This window comes from Daphnia magna, unplaced genomic scaffold (genome assembly GCF_020631705.1).
Source record: "Daphnia magna isolate NIES unplaced genomic scaffold, ASM2063170v1.1 Dm_contigs112, whole genome shotgun sequence".
Lineage (NCBI taxonomy): Eukaryota > Metazoa > Arthropoda > Branchiopoda > Diplostraca > Daphniidae > Daphnia > Daphnia magna.
In genome coordinates, this window is record NW_025533126.1 from 35,676 (window position 1) to 59,750 (window position 24,075).

The 24,075-nt window shown below is 44.6% G+C and overlaps 1 protein-coding gene, 1 long non-coding RNA gene and 1 pseudogene across 2 annotated transcripts; 1 reads left to right on the top strand and 2 right to left on the bottom strand.

Moving 5' to 3' along the window:
- The first annotated feature begins 52 nt into the window (after positions 1–52).
- Positions 53–23,486, top strand: LOC116930491 (stress response protein NST1-like). Its single transcript, XM_045166884.1, has 9 exons — positions 53–242; positions 311–369; positions 5,599–5,984; positions 22,207–22,261; positions 22,324–22,553; positions 22,613–22,760; positions 22,826–22,941; positions 22,998–23,261; positions 23,331–23,486. The coding sequence occupies exons 1-9, from the start codon at positions 61–63 to the stop codon at positions 23,484–23,486; spliced, it is 1,596 nt and encodes a 531-aa protein (XP_045022819.1). The 5' UTR covers positions 53–60.
- LOC123466665 lies at positions 11,678–12,586 on the bottom strand. Its single transcript, XR_006641500.1, has 3 exons — positions 12,476–12,586; positions 12,233–12,349; positions 11,678–12,171 (listed from the first exon to the last, which is right to left on the bottom strand). It is a non-coding gene; the product is annotated as an uncharacterized LOC123466665 (long non-coding RNA).
- On the bottom strand, positions 12,782–14,178 carry LOC123466664 (annotated as a pseudogene).
- Positions 23,487–24,075: the final 589 nt, after the last annotated feature.

Below are 24,075 nucleotides of genomic sequence, written 5' to 3' on the forward strand. Positions count from 1 at the left end.
CCAAATGTTAACTGTCCCATTGGTTTCATTTTGATTTTAAAATACATTAGGTCATTCAAAATGTCTTCTAAGAAGAGTTCTTACTTGGATAGCATCCACATTTTGTTCAAAGTTAAGTCCACTGGGGACTACACTGTTGGAACTGCTGGGATGATATCGCTGCCTAAGTTACCATTAGAGAATTTAGTTCTTCTCGACAAAATTCATAGTCTAATGGATTCTAAGGCTGAGATTAAAATCAGGTATTCCTTCTTCTATTTAATTAAAGAAAATACTTTTAGGAATAAACATGCTGGTTTTCTTTTTTCAGGCTAGAGAACTTAAACGGCAAAAGACAAGTCCTTGTGGCCACAATTCATGAATTTTCAAGTAACGATCTGATACATTTTGAAAGCTACTGTTTTATTCATTATGAATGTCTTTTCTTTTCCCAAAATGTAGAAAAACCGACTGGCCGGTCGGAAATGGAAAAACTTCGAACACAAATGGATGCTTCTGGTGAAATATCCAACAAAATTGAAAAAGAGGAAAAGAAAAGGGCTGATGAACAGGCAAAGAAAAAGGCTGAAGAAGAGGCAAAGAAAAAGGTTGAAGAACAAGCAAAGAAAAAGGCTAATGAACAGACAAAGAAAAAGGCTGAAGAAGAGACAAAGAAAAAGGCTGAAGAACAAGCAAAGAAAAAGGCTGAAGAACAAGCAAAGAAAAAGGCTGAAGTAGTACCATTAATGCTTTTTTCCATTGTGGGACAGATTCTTGCCCCACGCGAATTCCCTCCAAGTCCCCGTTGAGCGTGACTAGCAGCACAGGTAGCAGGGAATCGCTCTCTTCTTCTTCTTCTGCGGGGCCTACTGGGTACCGCGACAACGCGTCTGCATCCTCGTGTAATTTCCCACTTTTGTACAACACCTGGGGTTCATAACCCTGTACCAGCAGTGCCCAACGGGCTAGTCTTCCAGCCAGATCCTTCTTCGTAGTTAACCAGCACAGAGCATGGTGGTCCGTCACAACTCTCACCGTCATCCCCCAAATGTAGCAGTGAAATTTTTTCATTGCCCAGACAAGCGCAAGGCACTCCTTCTCGGTTATTGAGTAGTTACGTTCAGTAGCTGATAGCAAACGACTTGCGAAGGCTACCGGTCTCTCTCCATCTCCCGTTTTCTGTACTAGCGCCGCGCCTATCCCGTATTCACAGGCATCGGGATGAATGTCAAACGGCTTCCCATAATCGGGATATGCTAATTGTGTCGCCTCAATCAAACGCTCCTTCAGAGCATTAAAGCTTCCTTCTTGTTCTGCTCCCCAACAAAAGGATTTTCCCTGTTTCGTGAGGTCGTGTAACGGCTTTGCAATTTTTGCAAAATTGCTGATAAATCGCCGGTAATACGAACATAGCCCGATAAAGCTCCTCACATGTTTAATTTTCTGGGCATTAGTCGCGTTAGCCGGCGGTCTAGGGAATTCTCGAACCGTACAAATCTTCTCAGGATCCGGGGCGATTCCATCCTTATCCACGACGTGACCTAGAGCTTGCAGTCTGGTTTGTGCAAATAAGCATTTCTTCAGCTTCACCTTTAGATTCGCGAACTTAAGACACTCAAATACACTTCGGAGTCTCTTCACATGTTCTTCCACCGTTTGGGAATAAACAATAATGTCGTCCAAATACACTAGGCACGCGGACCATCTCAACCCACTGAGAACCAGGTCCATCATTCTCTGGAACGTACCAGGCGCCGCACACAACCCAAAAGCCATCACCTTAAACTGATAAAGGCCATCCGCTGTTATAAAAGCTGACTTAGGGCGATCACTCTCCTTTATGGGGACCTGCCAATAACCCGATTGCAGATCCATGATTGAAAAGAAAGCCGAACCCTCCAATCTGGCTAGGGTTTCTTCAATTCTGGGCAAGGGGTACACATCTTTCAGTGTCACCGCGTTTAACTTTCTGTAATCCACACAGAACCGCCAGGCCCCGTCCTTCTTCCGCACAAGTACCACTGGTGAACTCCAGGGTCCATTGCACTTCTCTATTACTCCAGCGTCTTCCATCTCTTGAACAAGCGTCTGCATTAGCTCCCGTTCTTTCCATGCGCTCGAGTAAGGGCTTTGTCGGATGGGACGACAGTCCCCTGTCTCGATCGCATGCTCCGCTACGTTGCACACCCCGAGTCTGTCATTTTCCCCGGCGAAACAGTCCTCAAAATCTTGAAGTACCCCAACAATTTTGTCGTGACTATCCACCCCAATTTCCTTCGAAACATACTTTCCGAACACTTCTCGTGACCATTTGGGTGCTCCCAGGGCGGCCAACGCCACCACCTCCTTCTCGCTATCTGTACCCTCTTCAGCTAAGGTGATCTCTTCTAGCGTCCCCAGGACCATGTTTCTCGGTACCCACTGATTGCGATCTGAGAAATTGGTTACCAGCACTTGATTGAACGTCTCGCAATCCGCTACTAACAATCGCCCCGTTGAGACGCCCTTCCGCTCCAGTACGCTAGTCGAGGGTTCAATCATTGCCCCGTTCTTCCCCTGGATTCCTGCTGTCAACTCTATTTCGACCACCACCGATGAACGTGCGGGTATCATGCGCCCTACTCGGGACACCAACTCGGGTGTTTCAATCTCTTTTTCTGCCATCATCCCCATTGGAATGTCCCCAATGATGAATTCAGGCAGAGCTCCAATTTTCATTCTCGTTCCAAATCTCTCCAGGAAGTCTTTACCGAGTAAGAGGTCAATTCCCCCCATTTCTAACACCAGAACTCTGCCGACTACTTTTGACTCGCCATCCGATATTTCCAACTCTACCGCTCCTCCAGGACGTATTTCCTGGCCGTTAATTGACACGAGCCTGTTCGCTAGCCAGGGTTTTATCTCAAGGCGTAATAACGTGGCTACCCCGGGTGAACAAACGGACACGGCTGCCCCCGTGTCAATGACAGCGGGTATCTTTCTCCCATTACACATAACATCCTGAACGACAAGTTTCGTTACGTAAATGCGAAGTAACGGAAAACTTAATCCGCTCTCTTCCCTTAGGAGGCCGAGGAACGTGGGGTTGGTCTTTTGAGTATCTCCCGTAGCACGATGGTTCCCCCCATTCCCGTTTCCTTGCCGATTTTCCATGGGAATCTGGCAATTTTGTTTTAGGTGCCCCGGCTGCCTGCACCTGAAACAAATGGGCTTACCATCGGGTGTCCAATTAGGCGTGGCCTTTGGATCTCTCCCTCTATTAATGTTTCTCCCTTGGTTCAAATTATCTCTTTTCTGCATTAAGTCTTCGAACATCTTTTCGATTTTCTCCAACCTCGTAGCTACGGACGCATCTTGCTGCCCCGCTGGGCTATGCTGGGTTCTTTCCTCCCTTCCCATCACTCCCATCGCCCACTCGTCTTGCTTCCCTCGATCGGTCATCTCCTGGAAGCGTTTTACTTCTTGGAGAAACTCATTGCAGTTGGTGGGCTTTAAACTCCATAGTTTTTCTAGGACACTAGGACGCAAACCCTGCCAGAGACGTGCTAGCTTTGTGGCCTCAGCCATATGCGGATCTACCCTACGGCATAGATCGAGCACATCGTAGTACTATTCTAGGGTCGATTCTTCAATTCCCTGCTTCCTCCCGCGCAGTTTAACCTCGTTATGTTGCACATAGTTTACGGGCGTAAACTGTGTCAACAGCGCTGATTTTACTCCTGCCACCACCGGGGGCCCCTGTGCGTCTGACCACGCAGCGGGAAGGTTGCCTGATGCCTCCATGCATGCATACCATTTACCCGCAGCCCCTTCTAACGACAGCTCGATATGGTCCCTGAGCTCGTTTTCACCCCACCGGTTGTATCTCCCCACCTTTTCGTAGCGATGGATCCAACTTACTACGTCTTCCCCATCCCGCCCGGTGAATGTGGGGGGAGTCTGGAATTTAATCTGGGCCGCCATCCCTACGGGATTAAGGGGTGCGACTACTCCAGCTACAACAGGATTTCTGGCGGCCCTGCTGCGTAGCAATCGAGCGCTTACCACCGAGGATCTGCGCCGAAAAGCCTCAAAATCCCACTCCAACTCACCTTCACTGCTTTCCGAATTGGAGCTGTCCTCGCCGTCAGCCCACGCTACAGTTTCTTCCTCGCTAATACTAGCCTGGTGTTGTCCCAAATTACTTTCCCTTTCTATAACCCCTGATCGGTCTTCTCTCTCGGATAATCCTCCCGGCTCCCCTACAACGTCGTCCAAACGACTGAGGGTTCCGCTGGCACTGCCTACGATTCCTGATCACTCCTTGGCGTAAATCGCCCAAATTCGTCTCGAGGGCGCTGTCTTCCCCTGCCTCTTCCAGCACCCCCACTCATCTACCGCCTTCTGCACAAAACTTCTACTCCCCCACCAACGATCGACCGTCGTTACCTGACGGATGACACACCGTCTACCCCCGATCACTAGATCGTCGCCCACGACAACCTGCCGCTTCCCGACGAACCCCTCGTCGTCCCGATTTTTTCAATCGTTACCGGCGGTGATCTACCGCCTTGCAGCGCACCACTGTCCGCCTCTACTCCCCCTTAATCACCACTAGGTCACACCTACCTCCCCAGAAATCTTATGGCCGTCCCCGCGCTATCGCACCCTAATCGCCCGTCACACGGCCGGTGCTGTGGCTTCGTACCCCAACAGTTTAAGGCACGTAGGCCGGTTGGGTCGACGACTCTCGGAAGCCCCTAACAGCCCCCGCCTCCGCACAACTAGAGCACACTAGAATGAAACAGCACAAAGACTTACCACAAGTTCTGCATCTCCACCATGTAGCACGGAGGAATAACGTTGAGACTAAAGTAGCGATTAAGATTGTATTCACTGTCGATGCGCTCACACACACACAGTACTAACAAACAGTTACAACTAGACTGGGGGCACAGCAAGGGACACACACAAGTATTTATGCACTAACGTAGACAGCAGCTACCGGGAGAAATATCTGCTGACAAGACTGCCGGACATCTCGGGTAGAGTTGCGGTCAATAGCCGATACAGAAGCGCCGGACGTGACAACTAGTCCATGGGGCCTCAAATAACCGCGACAATATGTTTTATGAGTTACAAATATGTCTTTTATCGATAGGTATATGCGAGTATATGTTGAGAAGCTACATCTGCAACCAAAATGTTAACTGTCCCATTGGTTTCATTTTGATTTTAAAATACATTAGGTCATTCAAAATGTCTTCTAAGAAGAGTTCTTACTTGGATAGCATCCACATTTTGTTCAAAGTTAAGTCCACTGGGGACTACACTGTTGGAGCTGCTGGGATGATATCGCTGCCTAAGTTACCATTAGAGAATTTAGTTCTTCTCGACAAAATTCATAGTCTAATGGATTCTAAGGCTGAGATTAAAATCAGGCATTCCTTCTTCTATTTAATTAAAGAAAATACTTTTAGGAATAAACATGCTGGTTTTCTTTTTTCAGGCTAGAGAACTTAAACGGCAAAAGACAAGTCCTTGTGGCCACAATTCATGAATTTTCAAGTAACGATCTGATACATTTTGAAAGCTACTGTTTTATTCATTATGAATGTCTTTTCTTTTCCCAAAATGTAGAAAAACCGACTGGCCGGTCGGAAATGGAAAAACTTCGAACACAAATGGATGCTTCTGGTGAAATATCCAACAAAATTGAAAAAGAGGAAAAGAAAAGGGCTGATGAACAGGCAAAGAAAAAGGCTGAAGAAGAGGCAAAGAAAAAGGTTGAAGAACAAGCAAAGAAAAAGGCTAATGAACAGACAAAGAAAAAGGCTGAAGAAGAGACAAAGAAAAAGGCTGAAGAACAAGCAAAGAAAAAGGCTGAAGAACAGAAAAAGAAAGAGGATGAAGAGCAGGCAAAGAAAGAGGCTGAAGAAGCATCTTTAAAGAAAAAAGCTGATACTGTAAAGAATAATTCTCATATGCCTGTTGCTAAAAAGAGACTAACTTATTACAATGAAGACGTCGAACCTGTTAAAGCTATAGGTTTCCACAACTTAATGGTGACGGTTGCCAAAGCCAATTGGGAATCTTGATATCGTCTGCTGGTCTGTTCATAAAGTTTTTTTATTCTTTATTACTGACTTCACTTTTGAACTATCTCTCGTACGGTAACTATTATCTCCCGAATTATATATCTTTGTCTTGTCTTTAATACTATATTACTGACTACTTATTATAAAGACTGGTTACTAAACGTATTCCGTGTGTCATATTATGTCTTTAAGTAATCTGTTTCAACAGGTTATGGGCCCAGAACACGTGAGTAACTTGTAATATAAATCCTGGTAATTTTTATTCAACTAGAAATGGCACTTCCTACCTACAACGCATTTAAGGACGTTGGCCACATCATCAAGTTTAATGGAGAAAATTACAGCGATTATCGATGTGAATTTCTCTCCATGATGGAACAACTCGGGATGAAGACCATGGTTGATGCACCAGAAGGAAGAGTTGAAATTCTTCCTACAGTCGTAATTATCGTATATTTCTAGACATTTTATCATTGTTTTGCATGTGGTATCGCAAGAAAATTTGTCTTGCTTGTACTCGTTTGCTTGGTGTTCAAACACTCAAACATGACGTCATTTACACGTTTGCCTGGTGTTCACACACTCAAACGTTTATACTTTGAACTGAATGGGTCTTCTACATGATTTGCCTAGTGTTTTCTTTACACTCAAGCTTGACATCATAGAGACAAAGCCTGAAACGTGTTTGCCTGGTGTCCACACACTCAAACATTTCAGCTCAAACTACTCATTTATTTGATTCAGAATATTCAGTTGAAAAGTCTGAGCTATTTCCTAAATAATTCAAACAACACAAGGTGAGAGTGACAAATAGTTCAGTTTATTTTTCTTTCAGGTGAGAAACGACAATATCGTGACGAACCAAGCTGCAATTGACGCCTGGCTGTTGAGGGACGTCACCTACAGAAACTACATTCTCGCTACAAACGAACAGAATCAAAAGAAAAACCTGTATGGACTTTTAACTGCCAGAGAGATGTGGTTAAAGATCGAAACTCAGTACGCGTCAAATGCTGCTGACCTGGAGAACAATTGTTTGACGAGTCTTTACAATTTCAAATACGATTCAGGTACCAGAACTGATTTTTATCATTGAATAACAAACAACTGTTTAAACAAACTAACAACAAAATCCTTTTGTTATCTGCCTTTCAGGGAAGGACATCATGAGCCACATAAATGGCGTTCTTGCTTTTACAAACAAACTAAGAGAGATTGGCAAACCCATGCAAGAGCTCCACATCATCAATATAATACTCTCATCCTTACCAGAGTCCTATGCCAGAGCAAGATCGAACTGGAATACTATTCCAGTTGCGGAAAGAACGGTTATCAACCTAACCGGGAAACTAAAGGCCGAAGAAAAGATTATTGCCTGTTATTCAAAGCCAGTCCAAACTGAGACCGCATTTCTTGCAGCGGGTATGAATATTTCTAATAATCAACGTTATTCATAATCCTGAGAGTTTTTTTTATGCTTGTCTTGGTTTTTCAAAGGTCAATCCAATGAATGGAACAAAGGGCAAAATGACAATGCCACACAAAATACTACAGGGCAAGCGAGCAACTCGAGACATACGAATTCTCATAACAAATACGAAGGAAGAGGAAATTTCCACAAAGTGAAGAGAGGTCGAGTCGAGAAACACCGTAATGGTAGGGGAAACTTCAATCCACAGGGGTTTTCCTACAAAACTCCAAATCCCGACTCCTCGTCTACTCCAGCTGAAAACGCCGATCGAGAGTTTGACTGTTTATTCTGTGAATTGTACACCCACAAAACTAAGGATTGCAACAAGATGAGCAGAGCCAAGCAGGCAAGTCAACACAAATAAAGCATTCTCTTTAATATGCAAATGACTGTATGAACTGAGAAATACATCGTTCAAACACACAATTAAAATTGCAAATTGTTTTATTTTTACCATGCGCAGAATCCAGATTCTTTTCGAGACTTCGATTGCCTTTGGTGTGAAGTGGAAACCCACAAAACGAAGGACTGTAGGAAAATGGGCAGAGCGAAAGAGGAAAATGGAACTGACCATGACAAAGACAATGCATTTCCGGCATTAGCCTATTACACGGCTAGAAGTCCGCTCGACTGGTTTGCCGATTCTGGAGCAACACAACATATGACCTACAACAAACTTCTATTACGTAACTACAAGCCAGTCATCCCAGGTGACTGGATAGTCACTGGAATAGGAGGTACCAATTTGGCCGTGCATGGGCAAGGTGATGTGCAGTTCATCACACAGGTGATTTAAACTAAACCAATCTGCATAAAGTGTCATTAATTAATTTCTCCTCTTTCTAATCGACACAGATTGATGGGATTGAAAATAACGTGATCGTTCCAAACGTTGCTTTTGTGCCAGAATTAGGCACAAATTTGTTTTCAATAGTGGCTGCAACTGAAGCAGGCATGACTGTTTCATTTATCGATAATCAAGTGAGCATCCACAATGAAAATTCGCTAGTGTTTATTGGCGAAAGAGCTGGGCGTACTCTCTACTATCTCCACGTGAGTCCCAAAGTTATCTTCGAAGACTTGGCAAAGGCAGCAGAACTACTTGAATGTACCCCCATTGCAAATCGACGCTTAGGACACGTCAACATGAGGACAATCCGGCGGATGTTCAAAATGAACATAGTTGATGGTCTTAACCCACGTGACATTGAAACAAAAGGCAACGCTCACCAATGCAGTGGATGTGCCAAAGGCAAAATGCATCGACTTGTTTTTCCTGATGGAAGACGGAAAACGTTTTTAATTGGGGAAATAATTCACTCTGATGTGTGTGGCCCAATGTCATACACCTCTATGGGAGGTGCACGCTACTTCGTCATCTACAAGGACGATTTCAGTGGGTTTGTCACCATTTACTTCATGAAAAAGAAATCTGAAGTCTTTGCTTATTTTCGACTGTTCGCAGCCCTCGTAAAATACCAGACCGGAAAAGACATTTCAACACTTAGGACTGACGGTGGTGGCGAATACAATAGCACTGAATTTAAGCGCTACCTTGAAGAGAGAGGAATTCGCCACGAATCAAGTTGTCCTCACACTCCAGCTCAAAACGGAGTTGCAGAACGGGCAAATCGGACAGTCATGGAATCAGCCCGGAGCATGATCCACTCAAGTAACACTCCTCTATGGTTATGGAGTGAAGCAGTAGCTTACGCGGTCTACATTCTAAATAGGGTCCCATCAAAGGATTCGATCGCAACACCATTTGAACTTTTCTAAAAGATTAAACCCGATGTATCAAACATCAAGGTCTTTGGCTCAAGGACTTTTGTCTTCATCACAGATCAAGAGAGATCGAAAATAGAAACAAAGTCCGTTGAAGGAATGCTCGTCGGCTTTGATGAGAATCAAAAGGGATACCGAGTCTACATCCCCTCCGAACGCAAAGTTATCATTAGCAGGAATGTTCGAATTGATGAGACCGTCATGTACAGTAAAGAAATGGACAATCCAACTGCAATTGCTTCCCTCATTGATTCTCCTCTTGACCCATTCAAATACCATGAAACTGAACAGAATCAAAACAACATGGATGAGCCTATGGATATCGGTGAAGTCTTGCCGGACGAAAACATTCCATTTGCTATCCATATCCAAGCGCCAGTCAACAATGAATTCGCTCCGGATGAAGCAGATGATAACAACAACGATTTCCAAATGGCTACCCACAATGACCTACTAGTTGAAGAGGTTTTTGCGCAGGACGCACTGCTTATTGGTGAACAGCCAGCTGAAGCTACCGGAATCGAAGCGGAATTACCTCAGCAAATTATACCGCATGAAAATGCTCCCTGTCTTCGCAGGTCAACCCGAAATCCGAAGTACACTAAGAAGATGAAACTGTATAAAGGATTGCCAACATCAGACGATGAAGAGGATGCTAACTTGGATATGGCGTTGAGCGCAATAATGTTGGCTCATGATCCCTCGAAACCTTTCACTCCAATCAGTGTGCTTACCATTGAACCGTACATTCCAATCAGCTATAAAGATGCTACTACATGCCCGGAAGCTTCTCTCTGGAAAGCAGCAATTGAAGATGAATTCCAGTCATTGATGGAAAACAATACTTGGAGGATTGTGCAACTGCCTGCCGAAAGAAAAGCCATTAAGGCAAAGTGGGTGCTTGATTACAAGCCAGGGTACAAAGATGTTGAACCCCGATACAAGGCGCGACTTGTTGCTTGTGGCTATGCGCAGCTATTCGGCGTCGACTATTTGGACACATATGCACCAGTGGTGAAGCACTACTCTATCCGACTAGTTCTTGCCATCGTCGCGTTGAAGGACCTCGAAATGATTCAGCTCGACATTAAAACCGCTTTTCTTTATGGAGAGTTGGAAGAAGAACTCTACCTGCAACAACCCGAAGGCTAAGTCATTCCAGGCAAAGAAAACTGGGTCTGTCGCCTCTTAAAACCATTATATGGCCTCAAACAAGCATCGCGGTGTTGGTACAGCAAGTTTGATGATGCAATCCTGCAGTTAAACTTCAAGCGATGTCTCTACGATCCATGTGTGTATTACCGTAGCACTACAGGAGGAGAGTACACTATTCTCGTAATATACGTCGACGACGGACTTGCTTGTAGCAACATGCCCGGAGTACTAACTGACATTGTAGAATTTCTTAGAACTCATTTTAAGGTGAGATCTTTAACTGCAAACCGTTTTGTCGGACTCGACATTACAAGAGACAGACCAAATAGAAAGTTGTTCATCAGCCAACCTGATTTCGTTCACAATATCTTGAAAAGATATAACATGCACGAATGCAACCCAGTTAGTATCCCAGCTAACCCGAATCATCGACTAGTACCTTCAATGTCCCCAACATCAGATGAAGAACGTCACGAAATGAGCAGAATACCATACCGAGAGTGCATCGGATCGCTGATGTATCTTATGGGAATGACACGAGCAGATATTGCTCTAGCTGTCAACCAGGCTTCAGCTTATGTGCAGGATCCAGGAAAAGAACATTGGAAAGGAGTCAAGCAAATCCTGGCCTATCTTGCTAAAACAATTCATCATGGAATCTGCTACGGTGGAAACCCAAATGCTGCATTCCTTGGGTTCACGGATGCCGACTTCGCCGCTGATCTTAAATCCCGAAAATCCACTACGGGAGTTGTGTTCCTCTACAACGGTGGCCCAGTATCATGGGGCAGTCGACGACAGAGAGCAACGGCTCTCTCAACGACGGATGCAGAATTCTACGCCGCTTCTGAAGGCGCCAGAGAGTCAATCTGGATCAAAAGCCTCCTACTGGAACTCGGAATTGATGTTGGGCAGGTATTGATTCGTTGTGATAGCAAATGCGCTATTTCTCTCATCCACGACGGAGAACATCATCAAAGAACAAAACACATAGACGTCAAGTACTTTTATGTACGCGACCAACAAGACCTGGGCAACATTGCAGTAACTCACCTACCCGGAAAGGATCAACCTGCTGACATGTTCACAAAGCCATTACCAAGACCTGCGTTTGAAAAATTCCGTGAACTCATTGGAATCCAATCAGCTACGGAGTGAACAATTTTCCTTTAACGGGTTGTGAAAATAAATTTTTGGTCATGTATTGAATGATTGAATCACAGCTATAATACAAAATATTTGACATGCACACTTAAATGTTTAATTCTTTCAATCCTGTCTTGAAATCTTCCGTATCAATCCATTCAATTGATTAAATTTGAAATCCATCTGACTTATACGTTAAGGGCAAATTAAATTCCAAAACGATGTAATGACATTGATACAGCAAACTCGTCAAGGTGCGAAGCATTTTTTCACATGTTTTAACAATATAATTCCAAATGAAATTATACTCTACCTAAAGTACCTGGTGAGATCCATTACTAAAGACTGAATTATACTATTCCTATTTCTTCCGAAGAATTGTAAACAAATGATTTGTTAACTTAAATTACCAATTGAACTGACGATCGGAACCTATACACAATGTTGCAATGGGGTATCGATCCTGCGACTTTAACTATGACAGTCAGACATGCTAACCACATAGACATCCAACATGTGTTGTTCACTGGTGATGGTGATATGTGAGTAAGGTAAATTCTATGAACAGATAAGAATTAATAAATGGTAATAAATTTATAGGATAAAAATATACACACACATATATAGGTATGCTTGTTGTTAGGCACAAGCAATACGGCAAACTCAGAAGTGGTGAGTTCGATTAGATTTTTCTGACTGACAACCCACAGTAGGAGCTGTATGAGAAATAGTCCACCTGAGAATTTAAAACAAATGTATTTAAACAAAAAAAGTAGCAAAACATTGCAAGAGTTTAAAATTTTGACACATAAATATATACATACTATTTTATTAACCATTCTGGTTGGAAACTAACCCTCACCTGGAATCGTAATATGTCAAACAACAAATGGCATTCCTATCTATACTTAGCGTTTGCACCAAACACACAAGAAGAATTACACCACTCATCATCATCTTACATGATGAACTCTGTTCGGAAGGAATCGTGTGTCTAGCGTTACCTTACCGAATTGAGTTGTAAATAATTAAAGTTGATGACACAAGTTTGAGATTGCGACGCTGACTGTATTGTCTGACTCGTTGGATAGATAGCTTGAGACTCTCTCGGCCCGACCCCCTCCAAAATATGACATTGACACCAGGGGGGGGGAAAGGGCACAAAGAATCAGTACAGTCGGGCGGGTGACAAGGGGCCACCTATCGGGGGCCCCGAAGATCGTATTCCCGTAAATGGGCCGGAATCCTGGTTGTTCGGCCGGATCTCATCGTCGGCCGTTGGGGACGTCTTTCGTTTCCAACATACTCCCCACCAGAGCCCATGCCTTGGGCCTCGACCTCGCCGACGTCAGTTGTGGCCGGATTGGCCACATGATCATCTTCTTCGACGTCAGCTGGATCGATCGAAAGCAATGGGAATGGAGCCGGATCGGGTGGATTTGGAAATTGCGGAGCAGTTGCTTCAGCTGGCTCCGGATTCAATACACCGTCAGCGATCACCACATCTTCCGGTTGATCTTCTCTAAGTTCTACGGGATACAAACATTGAATGGCTCGGGTTAATAAATTACCGGATGGGAATTTGACGATTGCGGATCGGACTAAGCCGTCGCAGCTGGGGAGTAATTCCTTGACTACTCCCGTCTTCCACATGAGCCGTTTGGAAAGTTTGTCGTGGATTACGACAACTTCTCCGACGCGGATTTTTCTACCCGACGCTCCCTTTGCGTGAAAATTATCCAGCTGCATCAGGTAATCGGAGACGAACCGCGAGCACAAGTTGCTGACGTAGTCACGCCTGTTCTGATCCATTTTCTTAAGTAGTTCACTTGTTGAATCGGGAGCCAATAGGTTGACTGCTGGCTCCGGCGTAGCACAAGTTGAACGACGATTGTTGAGAAACTGATTCGGAGTGATCGGGAGCGGATCGTCCACTCCTTCGCCAATGTAGTTCAACGGTCTCGCGTTAATCACACTTTCCGTTTCGATTAAACTCACTTCCAGCTCGTCGTACGTGAGACATGCGCGCCCGTTGGATCGTCTCAAAAGATCTTTCGTGATCCTCACCATCCTCTCCCAAAATCCGCCCCACCATGGAGCGAGGGCTAACAGAGAAGATCCAGCTGGTTCTTCTCATGGCGAGGAGGTCGTGAACGGATGGGTCGGATCGAATGTTTTTAAGATATCGAGACACACAGCGGAATGTTTGGGCGTTGTCACTGTACATCACTGACACTGGGCCTCTTCTGGCGGAGAATCGACGGAAAGCTAACAGAAAGGAGCGAGCCGTCATGTCCTTGGTCAACTCCAGATGAATCGCTCTCGTCACGGCACAAGTAAAGATGCACATGTAACTCTTGGGTTGCTTTTTGTTGACTTGTTGTGTCGGATCCGGTTGGTCGCCATCGTCTTCTTCTTCGGGAGCTTCTTCGGTGGGAAGCTCCGCTGCATCCGGGTTCTCTTCTTCTGGTGGAGGTTCCGGAATGACTTGTTCGACGGATGGCGCCGACTTGGATTTCCTTTTCGGAGTTGCGTTTTTGTAGTACAGCGGGCCAGCGAAATCGGTTCCGGTTATTTCGAATGCCCTGGCATCGCGGAGTCGGTTGGCTGGTAGCGGCGCTGCTATTTGTCGGAAAGGAGGTGAAGTCAGTTTCTGGCACTTCACACAGGCGAACCAAACGTTTCTCACTTGTTGGCGTCCTTTCACGATCCAATATTTTTCTTTCAGTTCTGACAGTGTCGTCTTTACTCCTGTGTGTGAATTAAATACATGTTTGTTAGTTATTAGCATTTTTACAACAGGATGGTTTGCTGGGAGAAGGATCGGTGGTTGAATGTCTCGATCCCTGAGGGCGAGCGCCACTCTTCCACTGACTCGGATGAGTCGATCTCGATTGTCCCAGACCGGTCGGAGCGATGCGATTTTTTCCTTTGGATGAATCTGCAGTCCGAGCTGGAGTGTCCGAAAAGCTTTGGGATAGCGTTCTATTTGGAGCTGTCTGCAGATGGCTAGCTCCGCTTCGTTCAGCTCTTCGGTGACTATCTTGTCGATCGTTATTTCTTTTCCGGCGACTGTAATGACTTCTTTTAGTTCAAGTCCTGGGTCGCGCGTTCTTTTCTTCATACGGTTGAGTGCTCTGAGGACCCAGGCTGTTCTGAAGAGTAGTTTTGTCCATGTAGAGGTTTTGTCGAGGTACCATTCAATCGGCTGGGCTGTTTCGACTGCTGCAAAGGAGACAGTTGCCGTTTTCTTTGTCTCCTCTTCCTCGATTTTCTCTTGAGTTTCGGTGGAGTGGTTTTCTGGAGAATTCGGCCATTCGCTTTCTCCTTCTGTCAGCCAGGCTGGTCCATGCCACCAAAGTTTCGATTCCACCAGCGCATGCGCTGGCGCTCCCCGCGAAGCGAGATCGGCTGGATTCTCCAATCCGGGGCAATGTCTCCACCAATCCGCGTTGGAAAATTTTCTGATTGTTTCCACCTGGTTTCGTACGAATGGTCTCCAACGATAAGGATCTCCTCGTATCCATCCAAGTGTGACGAGGGAGTCTGTCCAGTAAGTCGTTTTCCATGACTCGGTGTGAAGGGAGGTTCGGATTTTCTCTCCTAAACGAATTGCTAACAAAGAGCTTAGTAGTTCGAGTCTGGGTAACGTTACTTTCTTTTTTGGGAGAGGTGCCACTCTGGTTTTGCTTGCAAGGAGGATGGTGTAAGGAATTCCGTTCTCCAGTCGGAGCCGTGCGTAGGCTACTGCTCCGTAGGCTGCTTCTGATGCATCGCCGAACACGTGAATTTCTGCGGAGACGATGGAAGTTTTTGAATATCCAATCCATCGTGGGATCTCCAAATGATGTAGATCCTTCAGGCCTTTCATGATGCTGCTCCAGGTGTTCTTCACTTCGGGTGTGGCGTCATCGTCCCAACCTATGTCTCCTTCCCAAAGTTTTTGATAAATTATTTTTAAAAGTAAGACTGTAGGAGCTAGGAAACCAATTGGGTCGAATATCCTTGCTGAAATGCTCAGAATTTTTCTTTTGGTGATTTTTTTTTCCTATCTGCACGGCTGCTTCCATTATAGATGTAGGGTCAAATTTAAATGAATCGGAGCTCGTGTCCCATCTAAGACCCAGTGCCTTTTGCTGGCCGTCTATTGTGGGTGAAAGAATTCCGACAATCTGGTTCGACATTTCTTTTTCGGTGAGAAAGTCACGGAGCTGCTTGTTGTTTGTTGCCCAGCTCCTCATGTTGAGTTGGGCCTCTGAGAATAGCGTGACGGTTTCTTCTACCGTAGTTATGGCTGTTGGCACGTCGTCTGCTCCTCCGAGGTAGTCGTCTACGTAAAGCTGCTCTTCTATCTGCTCGACTGTCGTAGAAAATCTAGATTTGACTGAGAGCAAATGTTTGTTAATAGTGACTCTTAAAAGGAATGGACTTGAGCTTAGCCCAAATGGAACTCTTTTCCATTTGTACGCGATGAAATCGGAGTTGGGTTCTTCCGGTTTTCTTGGCCATAAAAATCTGACAGCTTCAGCGTCTTCGGGCTGCAGCGCGATGTTGAGAAAGGCCTTTTCGATATCCGCAATCCAGGCGATCCGGTTCATCCGGAAGCGCATTAAGACCGAGAGGAGATCAGGATTAAGATTTGGTCCGGTCTCCAGAACATCGTTGAGGCTCGGTCCATATTTGGATCTTGCGGCGCCGTCGAAAACTGGTCGGATTTTTGTGGTGGCCTTGTCTGTTCGGTAGACTGGATGATGCGGTAGATAAGTGTGGAGGCCATCGTAATTGAAATCAGCCTCTTCTACAAATCCGTTTGCTATGAGTTGTTCGATTTCTTTTGTGTAGTTGGCCAAGTCGACTGGAGATTTTCGGAGTTTGTGCAGCATGCTTCTCAGTCTTACTGCTGCCATCTGGTGGTTGATTTCCAGTCTCCATCTGTCAGTCGTCCATGGTATTGGCGTGCAATATCTGCCGTCTTCAAATCGCGTGATTTCTTCGCAGAAGGAGCGGAATTGATCGTCCTTCTCCACAGCAACGCAGTCGTTTAAGTTCGCGAAATTTTCTAGACGCCAAAATAACGACATATCAAAATTTAACTTCTCCATTTCAAACCTTTTACTCTCTTTTGTTGAGTCGAAAAAGCAGATTTGTTCAGAATTTTCCGGTAGTGGAAGGAGACTGGAATTTCCTGTCTCCCTGCTTTCCGACTTGTTTGATTGGATGCTATTAAAAATTTCTGATGGCTGTGAGGTGATCTGTGGTAGAGAGCAATTTGAATTGACTAGTAGTTGACTGACAATTGATTGACTTTGCTTCGATGTTGTTTCTTGGGATGGACCGCCGATGACCTTTCCAAGTTTCGAACTGTAGGCTCTGAGTCCGCACGGGCTTGTAATTGCTGGCTGGTTGAACATAATATTGAACATTTGGTCCATTCCAACAAGAATTCCGACGTCCTCGTCTCCTCCTTCACGTTCGAAGCGGTCGTCTGCCAAATTTTCATTTTCCAACCACAGCTTTCTTGCAAATTCTGTAGTTTGGTACGTGCCGGTGCTTCCTACTTTGTCGGTTGCCTCCAAAGCTTCTATGCGCACCGTTGGGGCTCCTTGCCAGGTGCCCCGCACCGTCATTTCGACCACGTTGTGAGTCTCTGCTGGAGGGGCCTCTGTCTGGCGGAAGGCCCTGGTCGCGATTTGTTCCACCTGGATTATCTTCAGTTGAAGCTCTCTCGAAATCTGCTTTTTAATCCATGTTCTATGGCTGCCGTCGTCGAGGAAGAGAATTGCTCGGATCTGCTTTCCGTATGGGCCTAAAATGTAAACGGTTGCTGTTTTGAGAATAATCTCACCAAAGGAGCTTGCGCACGCTGTAGTTGAGCTGCTTCCAGCGGCCGGTTTATTTGGGATTATGGTTGAGGATCCGAATCTGGTGTCTTTCTCGGCACACAAGGATGTGTGGTGCTTTGCTCGGCATCGCTGACACCTGTGGGGATTGAAACAAACGGTGGTCTCGTGTCGACCGAAGCAGTTTGAGCATCTTCTTTCGTTGGTGATGACTGCCTTTTTTCTTTCAGCTCCATTGGGCAATTCGTGGCCCAATGTATCTCCTTTGCAGAACACGCAGGGCAGCATTGGCTTTCTTGAAGATGATGCTGTCGCTTCTCTCCTTGGTGGTGGTGGGCTGCCATTTCTTCTTGTTTTGCTTGGATGGTTTGTTTGTGGAGTCGGCTTGCTGCTGACTCCGAGCTGGGAAGCTGTCGGTGTTGTTGCTGGTGTTGTTTTTGCCGGTTGCGGAGAATTTTGGGCCGGCTTTGGTGTAGTAGCTCTCAGACGGCTGAGTCGCTCTGCAGCTTCAACTTGCTCTTCGATAAATTTTAACACTTGGTCAATGTCTGTTACCTTGTTTGTTGCGGATTCAGCCCACTTTGCTTGAAGTTTGAATGGGATCGAGCGTAAAATGCTTGATCCAAGGAGACATCCATGGCTCGTTCTTGCAACTCCCAGTGTCTCCAACGCATTGATATGTGACTGGATAGTCAGCTGGAAGCACCTGAGCGCCGCGGTATCAGCTATGTCTTTCACTGGTTGCAGCGTTGCTAACTTGTGGGTGTGGGCCTCGATCAGGACGTCCGGTTTGCCGTACATCGCCTTCAGTAGATTCACTGCAACGGTGTAGTTGGCGTCTGTCAGCTCAAGGTTCTCCACGCACAGCTGTGCTTCACCTTTCAAGTAGTCTTTAAGATATCCAAATTTTTGAACTGCCGGAATGGCTGATTCATGGACGGCTGCGTTGTAACCTTCCCAGAAGGCCGTCCATTCGAGCACGTCCCCTTTGAATGGTTTAATTTGACGTTTTGGGAGCTTAGTCGATGTAACTGCGGCTGGAGCTGCTTGTGCTCCTGGTGCAGCTGCTGCTGGAATGGCGGCAATCAGTTGTCGGAACAAGTTCTGTTGATCTTGAAGTTCTTGTTGACGGATGATTCTCTCTTGTGCTCTTGCAGCGGCTTGATCGATTTTTTCTTGGGCCCTTATGGCGTCCTGATCGGCCTTTTCTTTGGCCCTGATTGCGTCTTGATCGGCTTTTTGCCGGTTTCTTTCTTCAGCTTCTTTGAGTGCTTTGAATTCATCCTTTTTTCGCCTGACGATCACGTATGCAGCGTTGCACTCATCCTCCAGAGCGATCACGCTGTCGACCTCGGCATCGAACTGTGCACGGGTCGCGTTTGATGCTTCCATGTCTCTGGCGACCGCTTCTGAGAGTCGATTGTATTTAGCTTGCATGTTTTTTAGACTGGTTTCAGCTCCTAGCAATATATTGTAGATTGTTAGGTCTATTTGTACGATGTCGTATTGCTGGATGTTGTGGATCCAGCGTCTGACGTGGCCCTTGATGGCCCTCCGGGACGTTTCGTTCGTTGGGGTGGTCATCTTGGGTGTGATTGGATGAAAGAAAATAGTTATTAATTTGTTTTTGTTTGATTTCTAATTGTTAAGCCTGTCTTTAGTTGTTGTTTGCTTGGCGCGTGATTACAGCGCCTCTTGCGGTGTTTTTTGATTGAGTTGCTGCTTCAAGTTCTGAGTGCAGCGCCTCTTGCGGTGTTTTTGGAGAGTGGCTGCTTCAAGTTTTGATTGCAGCGCCTCTACCGTTGTTGTTGGAGAGTGAAAGTTTTTCGTCTCTCCCTTCTCTCAGTAGGTGGCGTGACGAGCGGCGGGTCGGCTAAGTTTTGGCTCGACCCTAGTTCACCTAATCGCCTTCAGAATGCTGTGTTCTGTCTGCTGAGAGAAAAAGAAAAAGGTTTTTGTTATGGAGTTCAGCTGTTGCTTATCTCCCAACTGATGTAAGAAGGCTTTTTTTTTTTTTTGAATATTGTTAGAGTAAATTTATGGAAGAAAGACACATCCTGTATTTATCGACGACAAGACGACATTCCTAGAATACAGTGATGTTATTGGAACAATGGAGGGAATCTAATTTCCTTCTTGTTTCTCCGCCAGTCTTCGAATCCAGGCGATTCTGGATTTGGATCGTTCTCTGGGGCTCTCTTGCGAGTGCATCAGTAGCCCCCTTCCTCTTGCTCGGCCTTGCCGTGTTGGCTCTATTGGTTTAGGTGGTGTCACGATGGGAGCTTGTGTCGGCTCTTCAATTGACAGGCTCTCGTAGAGCAACTGCAGAGTATCGTCCTCCTCGCTGTCCTCACCTCCAACTGCCCCTTCTACTCTTTTCTCTTTTCCGCCAACGGCTCCTGCTTCTTCGGCGGCGGCTGCCTGGACTGGTACGTTTGGTTGATGTTGTTTGGGGCCGTGAAACAGCCCCCTGGTGACCCTGAAGTCTTGAGTGGCAGGTGCCGATATTTGTCTGGCGAATTCGGCTCTCTCAGCCGGTGTCGGGAAGTATCGTCTTGGAGGAGGGTCAGTGGCTGCAAATCGATCCAAGACCCGGCGTAGATTAATTTCCAGCTGTTCGGGTGATGGGCCAATTATGATTGGATCGTCCGGACGGGATGGTGGGATGACTGGCCTGTTACGATATTCTTCACGCCGACATTCACGTTGACCTTCTCTCGTGTTTTTGTATAGTGGCTCCCGGATTGGGCCCGTCCATGGGGCAATCTCTCCACGTAGGCGGGCCAAGTGCCGCTTTCTTTTTTGTTCGGGCCTAATTTTTGCTGAAAAAAAGGAGCCCTTCTTGGAGCTCCACTAAAGTAGAGCGTTGAGAGAAAAAAAGAAAAGGTTAAGTTGTGAAAAATTGATGCAGGAATAAGCAGAGAAAGAGACAGATCAATAGTAAACTTTCTGAATTTAATTTAAGTTGATGTTTAGGGAGAGAGGAAGAAAGAATTATCAAATGTTTTTACTTTTAAAAAGGTCAAAAAAGGAAAGGGGTGAATTGCTTTTACAGTCGAGTGTGTGTGTGTGTGTGTGAGTCGTTCAGATTTTCTGACGCCTCAGGCCGCCACGCGGTTTGTCAAAAAAAATGGCGATGACGGCTAGACGAATTGTCGAAAAGCACACACACATATACACTTAACTAAATTTTTGGAAATTTGATTAAAGGGAGAGTTTTAAGTTTGATAGTAAGAGCAGTTTAAGTTGAAAGAGTCAGTGGGTCTTTTGTTGCCAAAGAGACCCGAACGCTTTGCCGAGGGGCGTTCTCGTTGCAGTCAGCTTCACAAAAAATATACCGGTTCAAAAAAGGAAGGTTCGAAGGACCATGTTCGGAAGGAATCGTGTGTCTAGCGTTACCTTACCGAATTGAGTTGTAAATAATTAAAGTTGATGACACAAGTTTGAGATTGCGACGCTGACTGTATTGTCTGACTCGTTGGATAGATAGCTTGAGACTCTCTCGGCCCGACCCCCTCCAAAATATGACATTGACACCAGGGGGGGGGAAAGGGCACAAAGAATCAGTACAGTCGGGCGGGTGACAAGGGGCCACCTATCGGGGGCCCCGAAGATCGTATTCCCGTAAATGGGCCGGAATCCTGGTTGTTCGGCCGGATCTCATCGTCGGCCGTTGGGGACGTCTTTCGTTTCCAACAAACTCAAATAAACTGAATGTACTGAACCTAAATGGAAACAATCATAAATTATCTTGATTTGTTTAATGTGCAGAGGAAATTAAATACACTGAACAATTGTTTGACTCGCCTCTACAACTGAATTCTGTCTAATAGGCAGTATCGTCCTAACTTCTTAGTTACTTCGAATGCCCCATTGATTAAAGATTAAATTGCCTATATCAATCAGTAACTGTCATTCAATCCACAAAACAAACACAAACCTGTAAATCAGATGACATTAGCAATGTCGTCTGAGTAAGAGTTTCTTTATTTTACCGCTAGATGACACAGGTAGACACGTTTTACTGATTTGGTCTAACTGATTGTATGTCCTATTGTTAGAATCAAATGAATCTCTGAGTGAGCATGCCTGATCAACTATAAAAGCATGTGTTAGTAGACAAATTCAAAAAGTATTTTCTTTCTCTCTTTTTTGAATATTCAATTTCTGCAAGCTACCTAAGCAGACCAGGTCTTTGTGACGATTTTCCCTTTCTTTCTCAACAGAACTGATTTACACCGACTACTTTAACAGACGAGGTCCCTGCTGACAACCTTTATTAACAAGTGAATGTATATATTCATTTGCCAACTAAGTAAATTGATACCGGGAAATATTGCCAAGAGCAAAATTAACTGGATCAATAAGCGCAACACATACTTGTCTAATAAATTATAGTTTTCCTTGTCAGGATTTCTCCTTTTTCCGCCACCATTAAATTAGACCAGGTGTTAAAGCTATAGGTTTCCACAACTTAATGGTGACGGTTGCCAAAGCCAATTGGGAATCTTGATATCGTCTGCTGGTCTGTTCATAAAGTTTTTTTATTCTTTATTACTGACTTCACTTTTGAACTATCTCTCGTACGGTAACTATTATCTCCCGAATTATATATCTTTGTCTTGTCTTTAATACTATATTACTGACTACTTATTATAAAGACTGGTTACTAAACGTATTCCGTGTGTCATATTATGTCTTTAAGTAATCTGTTTCAACAGAACCATCTCATTACTTATCTTCTTCATCTCAGCTTAATGAAGAAAGTGATGCCGATACACAGAAAGATTTGTTCGAGGAGTCATCAGGTTAAAATCCACTTGTTTATTTTTTTAAACAGTTGTTTTAATGTGTGGATTTACTGTCTTAGATGAAAGTGATCACGAAAACTCAACGGATGGTTCAAATGTCGCCGATAGACAAAACATAGATGATGATGAGGATAGTTTATATCATAAACCGTCTTCTGGTGTTTCTGAAAGCAACACCCTTGCGTCCCTTAGTTCATCGACCATTTTAACAGCTTTGGAAAATACGGCAGAAGAAAACTGTGGTTCCGTGTTAGTAAATAACCATTCAACACCCTCTCGTCATCAGCAGGTAAATATTTATATCCGAAAAGCTTTGATTCCCATGACTTGACTGTACCATTTTTTTAGATGTTGGATATGAAAAACCGAATCAGCGATCTTGAGAGTGAAAATGGTTTTCTTTACCCCAAGGTGGATGAAAAGGACGAGGAAATTGAATCCCTTAAAGCTGATATTCTTCAATTACAGAGCAAAAATCCAGATAATTTGGTTGAGAGTAAATTAACCATTAAGTCCTCATTTTATTTGAACGAAATGTGAACTATCCCACTTTCTATCTAGGAATTACTGCTGCACTTTCGGGAGTTAATGGAACGACGAGAGTTTCCGTGAACGAAGACAATACTGCTGCCACTCATAACGTCTCAAGACACTCAACGTCAAGGGAGCACGTAATGGTAAACGACTCATTATTTTCAAAAATGCCATGCCATACTAATATTCCTTTTTACAGGTACAACTAGTTCAAGGGCACAATTTGAGAATCGAGAAATCTGATCTGAAATTTGCCATTACTATTGGAAGGCTATCGAGCGGAAATCTCCACCTAATGGTCAACAAAATTATGGAATCCATTTACACCCGTGTGTTTATGAGTAATCACACGTTGACCGGAATGGCCCCTAGGGCAAAGAAAGTCGGAAACACGCCGCCAACACCGGTTAAGCCTGATTTTCCCAGGGAAGATGTTTTAGCTATAACTCGTAAGTTTTTTTTGGTCCAGCTGTTTCAAGATAAATTAAAACGTTTCTATTCGTTTTCAGTATTCATGATTCAAGCATGGAAGGTTTATCACAACCAAGTGATCAAACCAAAGGATGAGAGAGTTGCAATACGCTCAAAATGGTCGACCGAGAGTAGGGCCATTCTGGCAATCAACACAACGGATTTGGAACCTGGCGTAAACACCATAGATGAAGCCAACGAAAATTCTGCAAATTAGTTATTCCTAAAGTCACGATTTCACGCGATTTCACCATATCTAGGCAAATAGAATTTGCCTGTTAAGGTTTTTAATTTTTAACCTAGCTCCCATCACAATCCATGACTCAGTTATTCAATCATTTTTTTATCGGATTGATGGATCTCTTAACTATTTGTTGTTTCGAAACTGGGGTGTTCTTATTTGGGGTGTTATCTTAATTAATGTTTTAAAAATTTGTCTTTCCAAATTGTAACCCTATTTATGTAACCCATGTTAATCTGCTGTCAGACCCAGAAAGTGTTACCACTTAATAAAATTAAAGGTAGCATTAATAACAAATTATTGTATTTCATTTATTGAGCGACGAGGGGGAAGGGAGGTAATATATATATACGAACTAAAGCTAGTGAAAACCCTAGCTGATCATGCAAATATAGAACTCAATAGTGTATGTCCGTTTCCTACTCATCATATCATACCTACCTACGCCTTAACTGCGCATATTAGTGGATAACTAGTAAGCGCAGAGCAGGAAATAGCAAGTATGTTTCAGAGAAAACCCATGCTAGGGGAAACCATCTATGCAACAGTATGCATGACAGCAGAC